The 17,828-nt window shown below is 41.0% G+C and overlaps 1 protein-coding gene across 6 annotated transcripts in view; it reads right to left on the reverse strand.

The window, feature by feature from the left end:
* Window positions 1–9,716: 9,716 nt before the first annotated feature.
* DACH1 (dachshund family transcription factor 1) overlaps window positions 9,717–17,828 on the reverse strand; it is a 572,648-nt gene continuing 564,536 nt past the window's right edge. For all 6 annotated transcript variants that reach the window (XM_085621996.1, XM_085621993.1, XM_085621994.1 and 3 more), the window contains one exon: window positions 9,717–12,684. In XM_085621996.1, coding sequence (XP_085478122.1) covers window positions 12,647–12,684 — 38 coding nt within the window. In that variant the 3' untranslated portion in view covers window positions 9,717–12,646. The remainder of the gene's footprint in view (window positions 12,685–17,828) is intronic.

Consider the following 17,828-nt stretch of genomic DNA (forward strand, 5'->3'; position numbering starts at 1 on the left):
TTTGTTATATACTTAGGATCAGTATTGGTTTTCTTTTTCATTAAATCTTCTTACCATTAAGGACCACTTACACTCTTGCTTTGTACATGACATTGGATTTCTGTAGTGTAGGTAAATTATCGCCCACCTTCATAAAATCAAAATAATAATTAATCACTTGCTGAGTCAATGTCATGAATGACAAATGGCAAATTATTCCTAGGATTAATCATTGATTGTGTTATTAATTTGTGTTGATCCAGTCACACTATTAGTGTATATAAGAAAATGTTAATGTTACCAACAAGCACTATAGATAAATGATTTAATCCTAGCAAGAATGTACACATTCTCTTTGAGCAACTTATTGTGACTGAAGACATTATTGCAATTTATTTACCAAAGTAATAGTGCCTACCTAGTGTATTTGTGGTAGTTTTCAATGGTTCTATTTCATAGGTTATTTGTCTAAAGCATTCTTTCCAATTCAGATGACCTTTGGAGAGGTGGTGGATGTTGCTGTTGGTTGGTTGGTGTTGGAGGGGGGATAGGAAAAATATTTCCAGAGGAGAGAAGTAATGACATTTGGTTGTTTTGCAGGTAAGATTGTAAATTCAATTACTAGATATTCTGAAATAGGTGGGATGGTGACCCCACAAGAAAGGAGGTGGGACACTTAACCTCTAGTTTTCTTGGAGGATTAAAGATTGCATCCAATATATGATCTGCTGACTTTCCAGGTAATCTGTGAACGATCTGATAGATGTTTAAATGGGCTAATCGAGATGAATGTTGAGATTTGTTGAGGGTGAAATGAGGGTGGGTAAGGAAATATAGAAAATCAATTAGTCAATAAATCATAGCCCTCTTAAATCACTCACAACAAAAGGGTTACCCACCATGAGTCATCGAGTCAACTAAAATAGGGAATCATTGACAGAATATCGAAAACAGAAATATCATTGTGTCGAAATTACAGAGAAACAAAATATTAAGTTGGTAAGTTGAAAGATGTGGAGTTATAGATAGTAAAACTGTGTTTACCTATAGAAAATTACCTTCACAATATTTTTGTCCTTAATATTTTTGACATGATATTTTGGCCCATTAAATTTCTGTTTCCAATATTCTATCTAAATATCTAGAACAGGTATGCCTTGTGTGCCTTCGGAAGCAGGGTCAGTTTGGGCAATGTAATCCATAGACACAAATAAGAGCTTCAAAGACTGTATTTGAGTTTTCAAGCAGCATTCCTTCCTTAATATTTTCATAACACCAAATCATCTCAGGAAATCATATATTTTAACTAGTTCCAGTAGCTCTAACACTGTGGCTTTTTGGGACCAGGCAGTATGCCAAATATTGATTTCAGGGATTCAAATCAAGAATGAGACTTTCCTTTTTTTTTTTAAACGTGGATCAACAAATTAGGCAACATATTTCAAGGATTCTTACATAACTTTGATTGTGTCTGAAATGTATATTTTGCCCTGAGGAAGCGACGGGATTGTCATGGAACACATGTTGGACATTTCTTTCCATTTCATGCTAGGAAAAAGAAAGGAACCAATACTACTTGAAAACTCATTGGTGTTTATGGATTCATTTAAAAAAACAACAATTGATGGACAGAATGCAGAACAATGTCATACATTCACCCCAGTACAGAGATCTGGGCCTAAATCCATCGTTTTTTTGCTCACCATGCCGTTCCAGTTTGAACCCAGCCATATGCAAATCAGTCTTGACCCTGTGCCACATGGGAACAGTCCAGACCGAACTGCCAAGCCAGGTCCTCCCTGGACTGGAAACAAGCATCCTAGGACCGGTTTCTGGCATTTCAGCCGTCTTCAGCCAGGCTTGCTTGATTTCCAGTGGCATGGAGAGCAAGGGACCCACGTCTGGGCATACCCTTCCCACTCGGGGTGACAATGCAAAAACAACAATTGATGGACAGAATGCAAAACAATGTCATACATTCCCATGAGGCACAGGGTCAGACTGATTTGCATATGGCCATGTCTGAACTGGGGTGGCAGAGTGGGCTAAAGAATGGTGATGGATCAAACCCAGATCTGTTGACTGGCTGTGAGTGTTTGATTGGTTCTGATGCTCCGTCCATCACCACCCCCTTTTGTACTGCTTTGTTCGCCATAAGTTGGCAGGGTATGCTCAGACGTGAGTCCCTTGCTCACTTTGCCACTGGATTCAAGCAAGCCTGGCTGAAGACGGCTGAAATGCCAGAAACCGGTCCTAGGAAGCTTGTTTCCCGTCCAGGGAAGGCAGGGCTTGGCAGTTCGGGCTGGACTGTTCCCATGAGGCACAGGGTCAGACTGATTTGCATATGGCCATGTCTGAACTGGGGTGGCAGAGTGGGCTAAAGAATGGTGATGGATCAAACCCAGATCTGTTGACTGGCTGTGAGTGTTTGATTGGTTCTGATGCTCCGTCCATCACCACCCCCTTTTGTACTGCTTTGTTCGCCATAAGTTGGCAGGGTATGCTCAGACGTGAGTCCCTTGCTCACTTTGCCACTGGATTCAAGCAAGCCTGGCTGAAGACGGCTGAAATGCCAGAAACCGGTCCTAGGAAGCTTGTTTCCCGTCCAGGGAAGGCAGGGCTTGGCAGTTCGGGCTGGACTGTTCCCATGAGGCACAGGGTCAGACTGATTTGCATATGGCCATGTCTGAACTGGGGTGGCAGAGTGGGCTAAAGAATGGTGATGGATCAAACCCAGATCTGTTGACTGGCTGTGAGTGTTTGATTGGTTCTGATGCTCCGTCCATCACCACCCCCTTTTGTACTGCTTTGTTCGCCATAAGTTGGCAGGGTATGCTCAGACGTGAGTCCCTTGCTCACTTTGCCACTGGATTCAAGCAAGCCTGGCTGAAGACGGCTGAAATGCCAGAAACCGGTCCTAGGAAGCTTGTTTCCCGTCCAGGGAAGGCAGGGCTTGGCAGTTCGGGCTGGACTGTTCCCATGAGGCACAGGGTCAGACTGATTTGCATATGGCCATGTCTGAACTGGGGTGGCAGAGTGGGCTAAAGAATGGTGATGGATCAAACCCAGATCTGTTGACTGGCTGTGAGTGTTTGATTGGTTCTGATGCTCCGTCCATCACCACCCCCTTTTGTACTGCTTTGTTCGCCATAAGTTGGCAGGGTATGCTCAGACGTGAGTCCCTTGCTCACTTTGCCACTGGATTCAAGCAAGCCTGGCTGAAGACGGCTGAAATGCCAGAAACCGGTCCTAGGAAGCTTGTTTCCCGTCCAGGGAAGGCAGGGCTTGGCAGTTCGGGCTGGACTGTTCCCATGAGGCACAGGGTCAGACTGATTTGCATATGGCCATGTCTGAACTGGGGTGGCAGAGTGGGCTAAAGAATGGTGATGGATCAAACCCAGATCTGTTGACTGGCTGTGAGTGTTTGATTGGTTCTGATGCTCCGTCCATCACCACCCCCTTTTGTACTGCTTTGTTCGCCATAAGTTGGCAGGGTATGCTCAGACGTGAGTCCCTTGCTCACTTTGCCACTGGATTCAAGCAAGCCTGGCTGAAGACGGCTGAAATGCCAGAAACCGGTCCTAGGAAGCTTGTTTCCCGTCCAGGGAAGGCAGGGCTTGGCAGTTCGGGCTGGACTGTTCCCATGAGGCACAGGGTCAGACTGATTTGCATATGGCCATGTCTGAACTGGGGTGGCAGAGTGGGCTAAAGAATGGTGATGGATCAAACCCAGATCTGTTGACTGGCTGTGAGTGTTTGATTGGTTCTGATGCTCCGTCCATCACCACCCCCTTTTGTACTGCTTTGTTCGCCATAAGTTGGCAGGGTATGCTCAGACGTGAGTCCCTTGCTCACTTTGCCACTGGATTCAAGCAAGCCTGGCTGAAGACGGCTGAAATGCCAGAAACCGGTCCTAGGAAGCTTGTTTCCCGTCCAGGGAAGGCAGGGCTTGGCAGTTCGGGCTGGACTGTTCCCATGAGGCACAGGGTCAGACTGATTTGCATATGGCCATGTCTGAACTGGGGTGGCAGAGTGGGCTAAAGAATGGTGATGGATCAAACCCAGATCTGTTGACTGGCTGTGAGTGTTTGATTGGTTCTGATGCTCCGTCCATCACCACCCCCTTTTGTACTGCTTTGTTCGCCATAAGTTGGCAGGGTATGCTCAGACGTGAGTCCCTTGCTCACTTTGCCACTGGATTCAAGCAAGCCTGGCTGAAGACGGCTGAAATGCCAGAAACCGGTCCTAGGAAGCTTGTTTCCCGTCCAGGGAAGGCAGGGCTTGGCAGTTCGGGCTGGACTGTTCCCATGAGGCACAGGGTCAGACTGATTTGCATATGGCCATGTCTGAACTGGGGTGGCAGAGTGGGCTAAAGAATGGTGATGGATCAAACCCAGATCTGTTGACTGGCTGTGAGTGTTTGATTGGTTCTGATGCTCCGTCCATCACCACCCCCTTTTGTACTGCTATGGATTCATTTAGTCACTAGGTTAGACACACCTAGTGAAAGAGGATATAGGCACCCGTCACAAGAGTTGATGAACTACCCCATCGAAAAGATATTGAACAGGTTGGGCAAATGTTTTATGTTGAATGGCAGTGAATTCCAGAAGCAGAAAAAAGCTTATACTATTTTGCTTAACACCAATACAGCCAGCAAACAGGCTTCGGACTATTTTGATTTTGCCAGGGATGTGCCTTATGTTCAATGTCCCTTGGGGAAATTCGATGCTAGTTTTAAACATAAAAAAGCCCAATTTGAACAGAGTTCTGTTCTATGGCAGTAACCATGGTAGCTTCTGCCTGGCCTGGTTACATATTCTCTTCTATAAACTACGCCAATGGTAGCATATTACTCCAGCTCCTTCAACTGTAAGGTTATGATTATCTGATAAAATGTGGGAGCATATATCTTAGTTTGCCTACCACATGACTTTTCTGAGCTTTTGCGGCATATCAGCATCGAAAAATAGAAGCCCACATTTTTAATTCTAGTGAAAAACTGTGGAAATTGCTCAGTGACAACATGGTGTCCTTCCTAGCACAATTCCTGCAAAAACTAATGAACACAGAGTTTGTGCCACCTCCTGAATTTCCAAAGACTCACAGGATTTAGTCTTGCAGCACCAATGTTCTGACCAGCCCTACAGCAACAACAGTGTGTTTTCTGAGACAACACAAAGTGAAACAAGTGCTGCAAATGGCAAACAACAGGTCCCTGTTGCCCTAAGGCTTGCCTGTCTATATCTCTACAACTTTTTCCATAGAATTTGCAAATGGCAAAAAACAGGTCTGTGTTGCCCTAAGGTTTGCCTGTCTATATCTCTGCACATTTTTCCATAGAATCAAAAAGAAAATGAAGAACTATCCTGGTGTTACACCTCTCTCTTAAAAAGAGAGACCTCTAATAGTGGAACATGCTATAATGTTCGCCACAAGAGAGGGTAGCGTGTTGGAACAGTTTGCACCAGGTGACCTTAAATTGTTTTTGGAGTCATTCACTCTAGCAGACCTGGAATGGAAACATCCACATCTTTAGCCAATCCCAGACTGAAATCTACTATCTGTAAAAAAATGTACCGCACCGCCCACATGAAACATATTTATGTGTCTTACCTGACATCACTGCCAAATGCTTACTCTATAATTCTAGAATTCGTGATACATGGCCCAATCCCAGTGAGGGATCAAACACCAATACATCATCTCCCTGAACATCAATAGACTATTTAGCTACCAAACAAATTAACATTTTCCTCATCCGTAAAGCAGACCTGACTTCTTCAGAGTCACACAATTTGCGAAGAGACCGGGTATGTAGGGTGATATATAGAAGCCACATGGATCATGACCCTAATTCTAATGCTTTGGGCTCAAATTTCTCAAAGAAATCAGGAATGGGTATCCTGATAAGTAAGTCACTGGCCTGTAATGTTTTAAAAACTTGGACTGACCCAGAGAGCCGATGCATTTTGTCCAGCTCTCTTCTTGGGCTAAAACATTTGTAGAGGGCTCCATATATGCCCACAGCTCCTCGTAGACACACTTCCTGTCACGCATGTCAGACTCTTGTTGGAATTTTTACCATTGCCAATTCCTGACTAGAGGTGGCTGGATCTTCCCTGTAGAACTGTTCCTTGACCGAAAAGGGCCTTGTGATGGATACAATTAAAATATAGAGCATTGATGAGATATATGAGATAAGACTACAACCTCACTGACATGTGTAGACTTACTCAATCCCAGGATAAACAATCTATGTTTCAATCCTGTGCCCATGACTTGAACTTCCAAATGTACTTTTCCAGGTATCCATGTCCTTTCTTCTTGGTGTGACTGCCTGCTTAATCCTAGAAAGGGCCTTCTCAGATCACTCGCCAGTCCTGCTGAACCTCGATCTGGCCTATATCTCCCCCAGCACAAGTTTTGATATATGAATGTGACTAAATACAAGACTCCTGCAGCGATAAACATTACAAAATCATACTCCTGACTGCTTGAGTGACAATGAAGGAACTGTTAACTCATCATGTACTCGGTGTTCAGCCAGAAAGGCAATTTGTAGAGGAATGATGATGACAGATACAGTTCTTATACAGGAAAATAGCACTGTAGAAAAATATAGACTGGAGGAAAGTATTAAGTCACTCACAAAGAAATATACCCAAAACCCTTCAGCTTAATGGAGGCAGGAGATTGTGAGAGGGATAAGAATGTGCTTAACACTTTTTTTACTTGTAAGGCAGAAAACAGTCTGTACAGAATCCAGTGGCAACATTATAAGCAAGGGGAGAAACCTTGTATGCTCATAGCAACACACCTCTGAAATAGAGAGAGTCAATCAACCATGTCAGCTGTCTATGTTAGGCAAGGCTTGCTCTCCAGTTATTCCCTCAATTTAGTGGACACCTTCACTGCATTTTTCATCAAACTATACAAAGCTAATTAAACTGACATAATTGAGGAAGAAGAACATTTTCTATCATTCTTGACTCTGCCTATACTACGAAATGAAGGTTGACTTATACTAGGAAGAGAAATTACTGTGGAAGAAATCTCTACATCCATAAAACATTTCCCTACAACAAGTCACTGTGGTAAGAGGGCTACCCTACAGAGATCTACAAAATGAGTTTCTATCTCTCCCGGATGTCCACCACTCCATGCTAATATAAAGTCAATCCCCCCTTCCACACCCATGCATCTCTTTGTATTACCACTAAAACCCTACAAAAAGAAAGCCCCTCATTTACCCAAAACATTCTGAGATGTGTTTTTGTGTTATAATATGAGCATATTTCTGTCATTAGTATTGTCACTGAGACCATTCAGATTCTGAGGGTCTGTTCTCGGATTTCCATTGAATGGGTTAGGAAGGTCTTTTGTTATTGCTTTGTTTAGCAATGAATCATAGTAAAACATATCTACTAGAGTATTGCTTACTAATATATTTGAAATAGTTCATAATCAGTAGTGGTCATGGCATGGACAATTTAATACCTTCACCTCTCTGGAATCACCAGGTCATCCAGAAGTGGTAAGCACATCCACAGTATCAGCATAGGACACCATGAGTCAAACTCAGATACATTACAGGCCCTTCATGTATATTTAAGGCCCCTGATGCACAATCCTCACCCGCCTTGCTAATCCTCTACTGCAGTTCTCTTAGACAGCACATTTGTGGCTTACGGACCATTGAGGAAGAAGGGGAAAATACAGACAGGAAGGATGGCACAGTAAAGGTTTAGTAGACATAAGATCGAAGGATTTAGGGAGGTACTAGGAAAGCAACACAACAGTTTAGACTCATCAGGCATTAGAGCCTATATTCCATCAATGTCCTACCATGCAACCATGCTGGGTGAGTTTCCTAACTGGGTAACAACACTACCATGGACATCATCTTCACTCAGCTCCATTATGACCACTCTCCCCATCTACCCATGCTTCTCTTGGATTCTGGTTCAGATCTCCAAGTGTTTATGGCACTATGGTTCACCTTTTCGTCAGTCCTCTCACCCACACTAGACCACTTCTCCCCTACTTCCACGAAGCTGTGTAGCCCAGGGCTCCCTTAGCACCTCAACCTATGATCCTAAACCTTCACTAGCAGTACTCCTGATCCAGTAAACGCCATAACCCACTTAAAAACCTTTGGCAAAGGACAGGCAAAGGGCTTTAGCAGGACACACCACCACTGGGGAGGTCAAAGATAGACCCATACAAATACCCCCTAAGGTACATGAACTAGAAGGCCAGATTCAGAAAACAGAGCATCAGGTGATGGATTGGGTTGTTCCTATTGGGAACGCAGAAAAGACTTCATGCCATCATTTTAGTATAACCCTATATCCATCCCCTACATTTGCTTCCAAAAGACATATGAAACCATGAGACTGCACACACGTTGATGGGATTTATGGGCCAGGGAGACCCTGATGACGTTCTCTATTTGTTCGCACCTGGACCCAAAGAAAATGGTCCTATCACAGACTTTTTATCCCACACTTTGTTATGCTCTTGGGCTAATAGATGAAAACCAGAGACCCCCATCAACAGTGTTGTTTACATGCACTACTAAGCAAATGGCAGTATTTAGTGTACCATTTAGTAAAGATAGAGTGGAAATGAGGAAGACCTGGAATAAAGAGTGGGCCTACATACTGATATCTCTGTACTTTTTAATGTGGTAAGGAAGGTGTTCAGCAGCAACTGCAAATCAATTTCGAGGTATACTTCACATCAAACATAGTCATTTGTCAATAGCATAATAATAATGTTTGCAACGGTGTTTCAAATAACAGTCTGCCCACTCTCTTTAATGGTTTCATTGATTTCCATGAGGTGGAAGCATTAGTGCTATAATTGTGTACAGTTATGTGAGTCTACCAGTAAATTTAAGATAAAAATGAGTGAATTAAAAAAATTCAAAATGGTATGAAAACATGAGAACAGAAATCTGATTCTGTGGCCTTAACATTAGAATCCAAATAGCTGGCCTTTGGTGCCACATATTGTATTGTGAAGGCTTTATCCAACTGCAAATTGTCCCCATACCGGACAAAATAAAGGATTCTTGTCTATTTTTCAATTGCAGTATATTGCAATATATAATACTGTGTGGAGCAAAATGTTGTATTATTTAAATCAACCATTCACATGCTCTAAACCCTGCATTTTCTAATGAAAATTTGAAGGGTGTCCATGTTTTTTTAACGTGTACATTAGTCAGCTTATGGCGATTTAGAAGAAAAAGTGGACCGGGGAAACATAACATATACAGTTGTAGTAATGAGAATAATGTGCTTTGTTCCATCAGCATGCCCACTTTACATTATTCTGCATAAAGCTTTGTGAAATAAGAAGCCTGGGTATATAACAATATAAAAGGCTAAAAGTAAAAATAACAGCTTCATAAACAGAGAAATGCACATAAATAAATCATGCATATGGGGCAGTTTGCTTAGTTGGCAGGAAACAAAATGTGGAAAATGTGCTTGTTAAACAATAACCACAGAGAGTGCTTTTATGATGTTTTCATACCACAGTAATTCATATTAGAGATAGAAAGCAGTTGCATGTTAAACAGAATCCTTCAGAATTGTTCACTCGGTATTGCAAAAAGCTGACTTGTGTTGTTTTTAGATGCCTCCCATTAGAAAGTAAATATGCCAGTGATGTTATGCATTTCAAGAAGGTTTAATAACTGAGCATCATAAATAAAGTCACGGGGAGAGATTTCAGACAGTTTTATTAGCAGATTGTTGAAAAGAAAAGTAAAATTAAATACAATAACAGTAAACGTGGTTCTCACATGGAAACCAGGCTCGAATATCTATTTCTACCATAGAAAAATTCCAATTCTTGCATTATGATGTAAAAACAGAGTTTTGTACACATTTTGTACAACAAAATTTGTAATAACCTTTTTATCATTTTTAGAAAACTTTAAATATATAGATAAAAATAGACAATTTTCATAGGTCCTACATGAAGATGAATATGTTCGGTTCCAAGGGCTTGCATAGAGCGCAAATGTGGTTATAACATAGAACTACACATTAATATCTTTAATATTACAAAAGCAGAAGAACGAAAACATGAGGGCATCCTGAATTGTGATCTATTAAAATAAAAATGTATAACTAATTTGGGGCAACAAAAATATTCACTCACAGTAAGGTTTCTCGTGTAATAAATTGTAATATTTACATCGCATTAGTAGTACTCTTTACAGCATCAGGCTTTTGGAGTTCAGACCCTCCACTCTAATTAACACAAAATCCATTTACAGAGCTAAACGACTAGACATGAAAAAGTCAGCAAACTATTTACTGTAAATTGTGAAACCTATGTACACTATAGGTAACTTTATGCAGGGGATGGAGCCAAAGTCTGCTTCTATACATTTTTCATAGGGGGTGAGTTTGACAACTTGCTGCAAGACAATTGATCATACTGCTGTTAAGCAATTTAAGACCTAATGCAATTTTGAAGAAAGCAGTTTCGGTTTCTTTAAAGTAAACAACTGAAGGGTTGGTACACATGTTTTACTGTATATAATTCCTATTTCATAAACAGTATTTTAAACAGAGAATATATTGGTGGGCAAGTTAAAAGATAAGGATTTTGTGTGTAAAAATATAATCTGGGCAACACCAAATGAATAATATGCTGGGGCTGGGTCCCAAATGCTATTCATAATTCACATGCAATATGTTTCGCAAAGCGCTTTGCTTTTTTGTGTTATAGTAGACATTGACTAACACACAGAGAGTGCACTTGGATTTCCTACCAATATGACTCACGTCTGGAGTGCAAAACATCGGAATAGACCATACCATCACCTTAACGAAGTAATCTGGTAAACAGCGTAACTCCTACCATGTAATTATATAGGCTCGGTAACAGGATTCTTTTTTATTGAAAATAACACACTGTGGTGTGTAAAAACCAAAAAACAAAAACAATAGGGCTCAATGTTGAAACCAAAATAGCAAACAAGAGGGAGAAGATATTGAAAAAGAATATTTTAACTAGACAGTTAGCTAAAAATGCATTTTAAAGATATTTGTACAACAAGATTAACAGAAATTAAATTGAATAGACACGATGTTCAACTGCAGTATTCCAAGAAAGACCAGGTTCTGATAAAGTGAAACCAATGGGTATTTGTTTAATGTGAATTTTAATTTACCAGGTAAATAAAACAATACCCTTGAAAGCAATTTCCTTGTTTTAAAAAAACTGCTTTCGAATACTCAACTGCAAACTTTGTAAAGCAAAGCTACATGGCCTTTTCATTGAGTTTGCAAAAATAAAAAAAGCAGTTTTTATCATTTCGAAAATTCCATACACTGATAGGAATTAGTTCTTTTTTTTTATTTGTGTGTGTCTAAGGGAGGAAGATGTAGGAAGAGAAACAGTGACAGAGCGCTTCAGGAATTTTTGAGTTTCATCTTTTTGCTCTATGAAGAGTTGGAATGATAAATACTGTATTATCTCAATATTTTTCATTTCATTTTAGCAGGAACATGGAATTACTCTGATATTAACATAGAAAAATAATTCTGGTGCTCAAACGTGCTGCTCAGCCACAAATTACTCAGAACAACATTGTCTCAGAGCACTAACCAGGGCTCAATGTACAAGTACAGGTGGCCGGCAAAGATTCTGTGACGCATAACCAAATGCTAAATTTCTCATTCATTAATACTGTGACTCCAGGACAAATATTTACATGCCTGCATGCTTTAAAAGTTGAAAGGCGGCTCTTCGGACCAATGGGGTGACAAAAAATAGCACTGAAATATTTCATTGCTTCTAAACGCTAGTACACTACCGCATACATAATACCTTCCTTATGTGGTTCGGGTTTATATACATGTGACCAAAGTTTTATATGAGGAGCAATGTCTTGTGGTTCATAGAAAACCCTACACAGTTTCAAACCATATGGCCACTTGTTTTTTGCAAAACAGGCAGTGTGAACAGTAAAACAGATTGTTATCTTACAAAGTCACATTTAAATAAAAGGTCCAATAAACTGTTAGTCTAAAATCTGTTTTCGCCTTGCAGAAAGAAGGGTGAAATGTTTTTCCATCTCCATTAAAGAATCCGATGATGATCCAGTAGCCCGAAAGCCGAACGTAACAGTTATTTTCTGTTTTTATCTTCTTCTAGAGTCTTTCCCCAGACAATTCATTTTGAGCCTCCTCAGCTCTAAGACTTTGAAAGGCTCTTGCTGGTTTCAATATGCTATAACAGTCTGTAGATTTTAGTAGTCACTGTCAGAAAGTTGGGTTGATGTGCTCTAATAAGGAAACATCTGAGGAGATCATAGTTTATATTCCAGAAAAATAAAATGTACAGTGGGCCTTGTCGGACCAGACTGTAACTCTGCACACAAGCGTCCAGCAGCAAAGTTGCAGCAGGTGGCCGCACACACACTTATGCTAACATTTACAATCATTTTTCAAGTCTGAGTGGCATTGCCTGTGAAATCCAAGTCACGTAGAAAGCTGTACAGTTTCCAAGAATGATGAAATGCAGAGTCAGGACATATAGATTGAAAACAACTTGTTTCCTCCTGCAATTCCAAATCAAGGACTATCTTTCTGAAATGTCCTTTACCGCTGTTTAGGCTTCTTCAGCAGCGAAGAGTTCAGTACATGACAGCAGTTTTCAAATACAGCCTTCCATCTGTACAAAATATACAAAGTACAGTGTGAATTTCTTGTTAATAAACGGGAATAGTTTGTTAAAAAGTTATATGATTAAAAATATAATTCGTAAAAAACAAGAACTTGTAAAAGAGGATTCCCAGCAAACATAAGAACAAATTGTTTTTCTTGAGTGAGAAAGGAAGCAAAACCAGTCACAAAGTAAAGTCCTTCGCAAACAAATAGAATACGTTTTGGGAAATACAAATTTAGACACATTACTTTTAAAAACATTTATTGTCGTGGAAAAGGACATGTACAAAATCTTAGTAAAATAGCATTTTCTAGCAACAACGTACTCTAGAAAATACCATAATGATTTGATAAGGCATAAAATCTAAATGCTAGATTTTTATTAACAATAATATTACCCTCACATAACTTTATACTGAACATTTTGAAGTGTATTTATCAATCAGAACTGAGAGAATGCATTCACAAACATGTCCTGTATTTGCCTTGTTCTGGCATCTGATTGCACCATCTACATTTGGTTGGTGGCCAAGAAGAAAAATCTATTAATGCTATATTAATGCTAGTTGAGCAGAAGACGACTTGAACATGTGCCAATGAACCACCTAAATCATGACATTTTTCTAGCAGTTAATGGACAGCATTATGCAATCTATCAGGATATGGTGTTGACATTCCCTTTGTCCCAGGCATCTGATCAACTGCTTAACAAGATTAAGGTGTGGTTGTTACAGCTAGTTGTTAACTTTTCTACATAATGTATTATACGTTTTTAAATGAACTACAATATGGTTATGCATTGGTCAGTACTGAAAGTCAAAGCACTGTTTAATATTGCAATGCAGATGTCCAGCAAACCCCACGTGAAGAACATTTATTGTGGTAGGAAGAACTGTCTGTCCTAGAGAAGGTAATATTTCCTTCAACATATTTTGGTCGCAAAACAACATTTAAAAATTATCTTAGTGGAGGTTGTGGATTCAGAAGTTGCACCACAGACCACAACACAGCCATTCTAGAATAGCTGCTCCAAATGGGGACATTTACATGACATTTTGAAATAGTCTCAATCAAGTGACTGCAGACCTAGAAGCATCTGTGTACTGTTCCAAGAAGGGTCCACTTCCCTGGAGTACATGGCCATTCATGGATATGTACCTCACTCTCTTAGGAGACGTGTAGTTCCAGCTTCTAAATTTAGAAATTTGTCTAAATGTGTTAAAAAATATTCAATACTGTGCAGGCTATGAAAACTCAATGGATTTTGAGGATTCCTTTAAGTTTACAGATTAGTACGAAATTTCAAGACACCACTTTGAAGACTGGCTGGATTAAGCCTTGTGATTAACACAGTTTTGAAGAGTTTGTCACTTAACTATTACTGAAGGATTGAGGTTTGGTTGACTAGAAATTATATTGGTGATGCAATAAGGACATGGGTCTTTTAGTGCACGTTATGGTTCTGAAAGTGGGTTTCCTTATTTTGGACAAATGTGTTTGTGAGACTAGGATAGATTGCAGTTCTATATCTGAAATTGTCAGATGCACTGCTGCTAATACGTCATGACTATTAACTTTTCATTAAAGCTAGATCTGCTGAGGAGGTTTCATGAAAGTATTAATAGTTGCCAAAATGGAATACTTTGAAATTTGAGGTCAATGACTAACCCAAATCATAGCTAAATGATCTTTCAACTCTTTCTCACATGGAAAATGTGATCTGCTATCATTCTCAGACTTTATGTTCGTATGGCTGCATGATTGTATAAGTGGTTGTTTTGATAAGTTGTATTCTCAGGAATGAGTTCCCCTATTCGTGAACCATGTTGCGTATCGAGGCCTTAAGTTTTTATTTTTCTGTTTCTACTTATTCTCCCTTCCCCATCTTTTGTTTCTCGTCTCTCCTCTCACTTTCTCTTGTGGATTATGTGTGTGTCCAGTTACGAGGTGGTGTGAGATAAAGGTATTCCGAAATTGTGTTGGTATGTTTTTTTTTAAACGTAATAGTCCCATCTGTTCAGTTGCTCCAACTCAGGAAATTTAGTTATTCAATGTTCTCCATTAAGTTTTCTATTTTAAATGACGCATTAAAAAAGTAGCAAACATCCACTTATGCATACCTTCCACTGAAGTGCTAAGATATAACCAACATGAAAATCGATTTTTTTGCATTTAAACATTAACAACTGCATTTTCTCAATCCATTTGTCGTGCAAATAAAGATCAATGGTCCCCTTGGTTCTCACACCTCTAGGTTTTAGGACTTCAAGAGGGTACCAGTACTTGTTGCGATGTGCAACTGCTGAAGCCTACACTTTCCTCTTAAACAGATTCTTATGGACAATTACTTTTAAGCGCTCTGAAGATTTTATAGTGGTGATAACATGTGTTGGCCAACCCCGATCTAGATATAAATTTAATGGACATAAATAGGAACATGGAGAAAGCTGTCACTTTGAACTCTGATTCAATATTTTGCGACATAAGCTTGGTGAGGAAATGAAAACTATTTTTGCAGTGTTAGACCTGACAGCCTTAGAGTGGTCTTCCTTCCAGCGTTTTGCCTAACTCCTCTATTATTCAGACTTTGTTCTTGCTGGCTTTAGGACTCTGTGGACTTTGCCACTGCTACCCCATGTTGAAGCGCTTATGCTCTCTCCCCTAAGCATGGTAATATTGGTTCATCTATAATACTCAAATGGAGACACTGTTCCTAAAGAGGGAAAGGGCAAAAGAGACCAGTTCGGAAAGAGATAAGAAAGAGGAAAGGCCTAGGCTAGGATTAGGCCCAAACAAGTTTAGATCAGGAGGGAGGGCATACCTTAGTTTCTCTTGTTGCCCTCACACACCCCGAAGGATGTCATGCTTCATCATTGGGCGTTTGCTCCTCGTCGGGCCGGCGCTGCAATGCCCTACGGGTCCCCCGAAGGGTCACTTTAGCGGAGATCTTTTAGAGAAAACGCCGTTTGGTGCATGCGGGTGTGTGGTTTGGGTCCTAATAAAAAGGATATGTGGTGATGGGGTGTGTCAGTGACTTCTTCCTTCGCCCTATGGTCCAAGCCACTCCGGCCTATTTAAAAGACACCAGGGACGTCTTGAATCTGATACAAGAGATTAACGACAACAACACCGAGACCATCAACCTCCTCTTAACTTTAGACGTAGAGGCATTGTATACGAATATCCCGCAAGATGCTACGATTGAAGTAGTAGAACAACTCCTACTCGAGACAGACCTACCCACCAGTACACCTGCGAGCTTCATCACAGAACTTATCATGCTGGCCCTTAAGAACAACTTCTTTATGTACAAAACTACCATCTACCATCAGATACAAGGGACCAGCATGGGGAGTACATTCGCGCCGAGTCTGGCAGGGCTGTACATGGCGCACTTTGAGGCTAATAACATCTTTACTGTGAATAACCCCTACAGAGAGAACATGGTAACTTGGAAACGATACATCGATGATGTGCTCATCCTATGGAAGGGTAGTGTGGAGACCTGCCAGGAATTCTACACATGGATAAACAACTTGAACCCTCATCTACGCTTTACCAAAACAGAGAGTGAAAAAGAAATTCCTTTCCTGGATTTATTGATCACCCTTGAAGGGGGAAAACTCAACACTACCGTCTACAGAAAAACGACTGATTGCAACAGTCTACTGGATTTTCACAGCCATCACCCCAAAGCACTGAAGGAAAATTTGCCCTTCGGACAATTCCTGCGGATTCGCAGGAATTGTAGTGACACCCATGAATATGACACTCAAGCAAATTCCCTCACATCAAATCTAAAACAAAGACATTACCCAGAGAGGATTATACAACGAGCATGCAAACGAGCCAGGAACAACAACCGCCAGGCGCTACTAGAAGACAAGACTAAGGAAACCGGTAATACCATCACTTGTGTCACAACCTTTACCCCTCTGTCAAACCAAATCAAAAACATTGTGAACCGTAACTGGAAAATTCTGAACACGGGGAACCTCATGTTAGAGCGCCCCAGGTTTGCGTTCAAGAGGACCACCAACTTACGGGACCAACTGATCAACACAAGACCCCGCGCGAAGACCAATCGTCAGGAGTCCACGCTATGGTCCCTCCCTGCTGTGAAAGGCCATTACCCATGTGGCAGTTGTAGTGCATGTCCCTTTACCAAACACACTACACACTTGGAGCTGGACAAGATCACGTGGGACCAACGGAGCCACACGAACTGCAACACAAAAAACTGTGTGTACCTCATCACCTGCCCCTGTGCACTTCGCTACGTGGGGATGACCACAAGACAAGTGAAACTGAGGATAAGCGAACATAGGAGTACGATCCGACGGGGGAGAACAGCAACCAGACTAACGAATCATTACATTGAAAAAGGGCATACATGTGATGATATCAAGTGGACAGTATTGGAAAACATCCAGCATTGGAATAACAACACCCTACTGCGCAGAGAACAACGCTGGGTACATCGTCTCCGGACCAATGAGGTGGGCTTGAACGATGATATACCATGGACTGAATTATAACCCAGCTTGAGGGGATGAGAGTCAAATAATCAACACACACCCCCACCTACATTATAACGAGCTCATACCAAGCCATAACATGCCCAGAGCCACCTTTGTCTTTGTAATGCCTCCCTTTTTGAGTAACTCTGATTTAAAAAGACAATAGGCTCGAGCATATGCTTCCCTGAGTCACCTGTCATACAATGACATTAACACTGAGGCATCATCCGCCCCTCTCTATGGGGGTATGTCGCAACTAGGAGCACCCTACTCACGTAACTCTACCTTCCCTTCCGTAGTTTTGGTCAATCGGGCAGGCAGCGACCCGATAAATCATTAAGGGTTGGTTATATGGTTACGTATTTTCTTCCCCCCCTCTCCCCGATGCCCCCGAGACTCATCCAACAAGAATACACTCCTACGAGTCTACGATTGATTGTACTTACACGGGCACCACATTGATTCATCAATCACACAATCTTTCCACAATAGAGCGCCGCATTTACCGTGCGAGATCAGCCATTTCAAACTGTGAAGATACATTGCTCACATTACACAGCGATATGCACGCACCATTGAGAACTGCACAGGCACATTACCATGGCAACAGCAGAACGCCAGCCGGAGCCAT

This window comes from Triturus cristatus, chromosome 8 (genome assembly GCF_964204655.1).
Source record: "Triturus cristatus chromosome 8, aTriCri1.1, whole genome shotgun sequence".
NCBI lineage: Eukaryota > Metazoa > Chordata > Amphibia > Caudata > Salamandridae > Triturus > Triturus cristatus.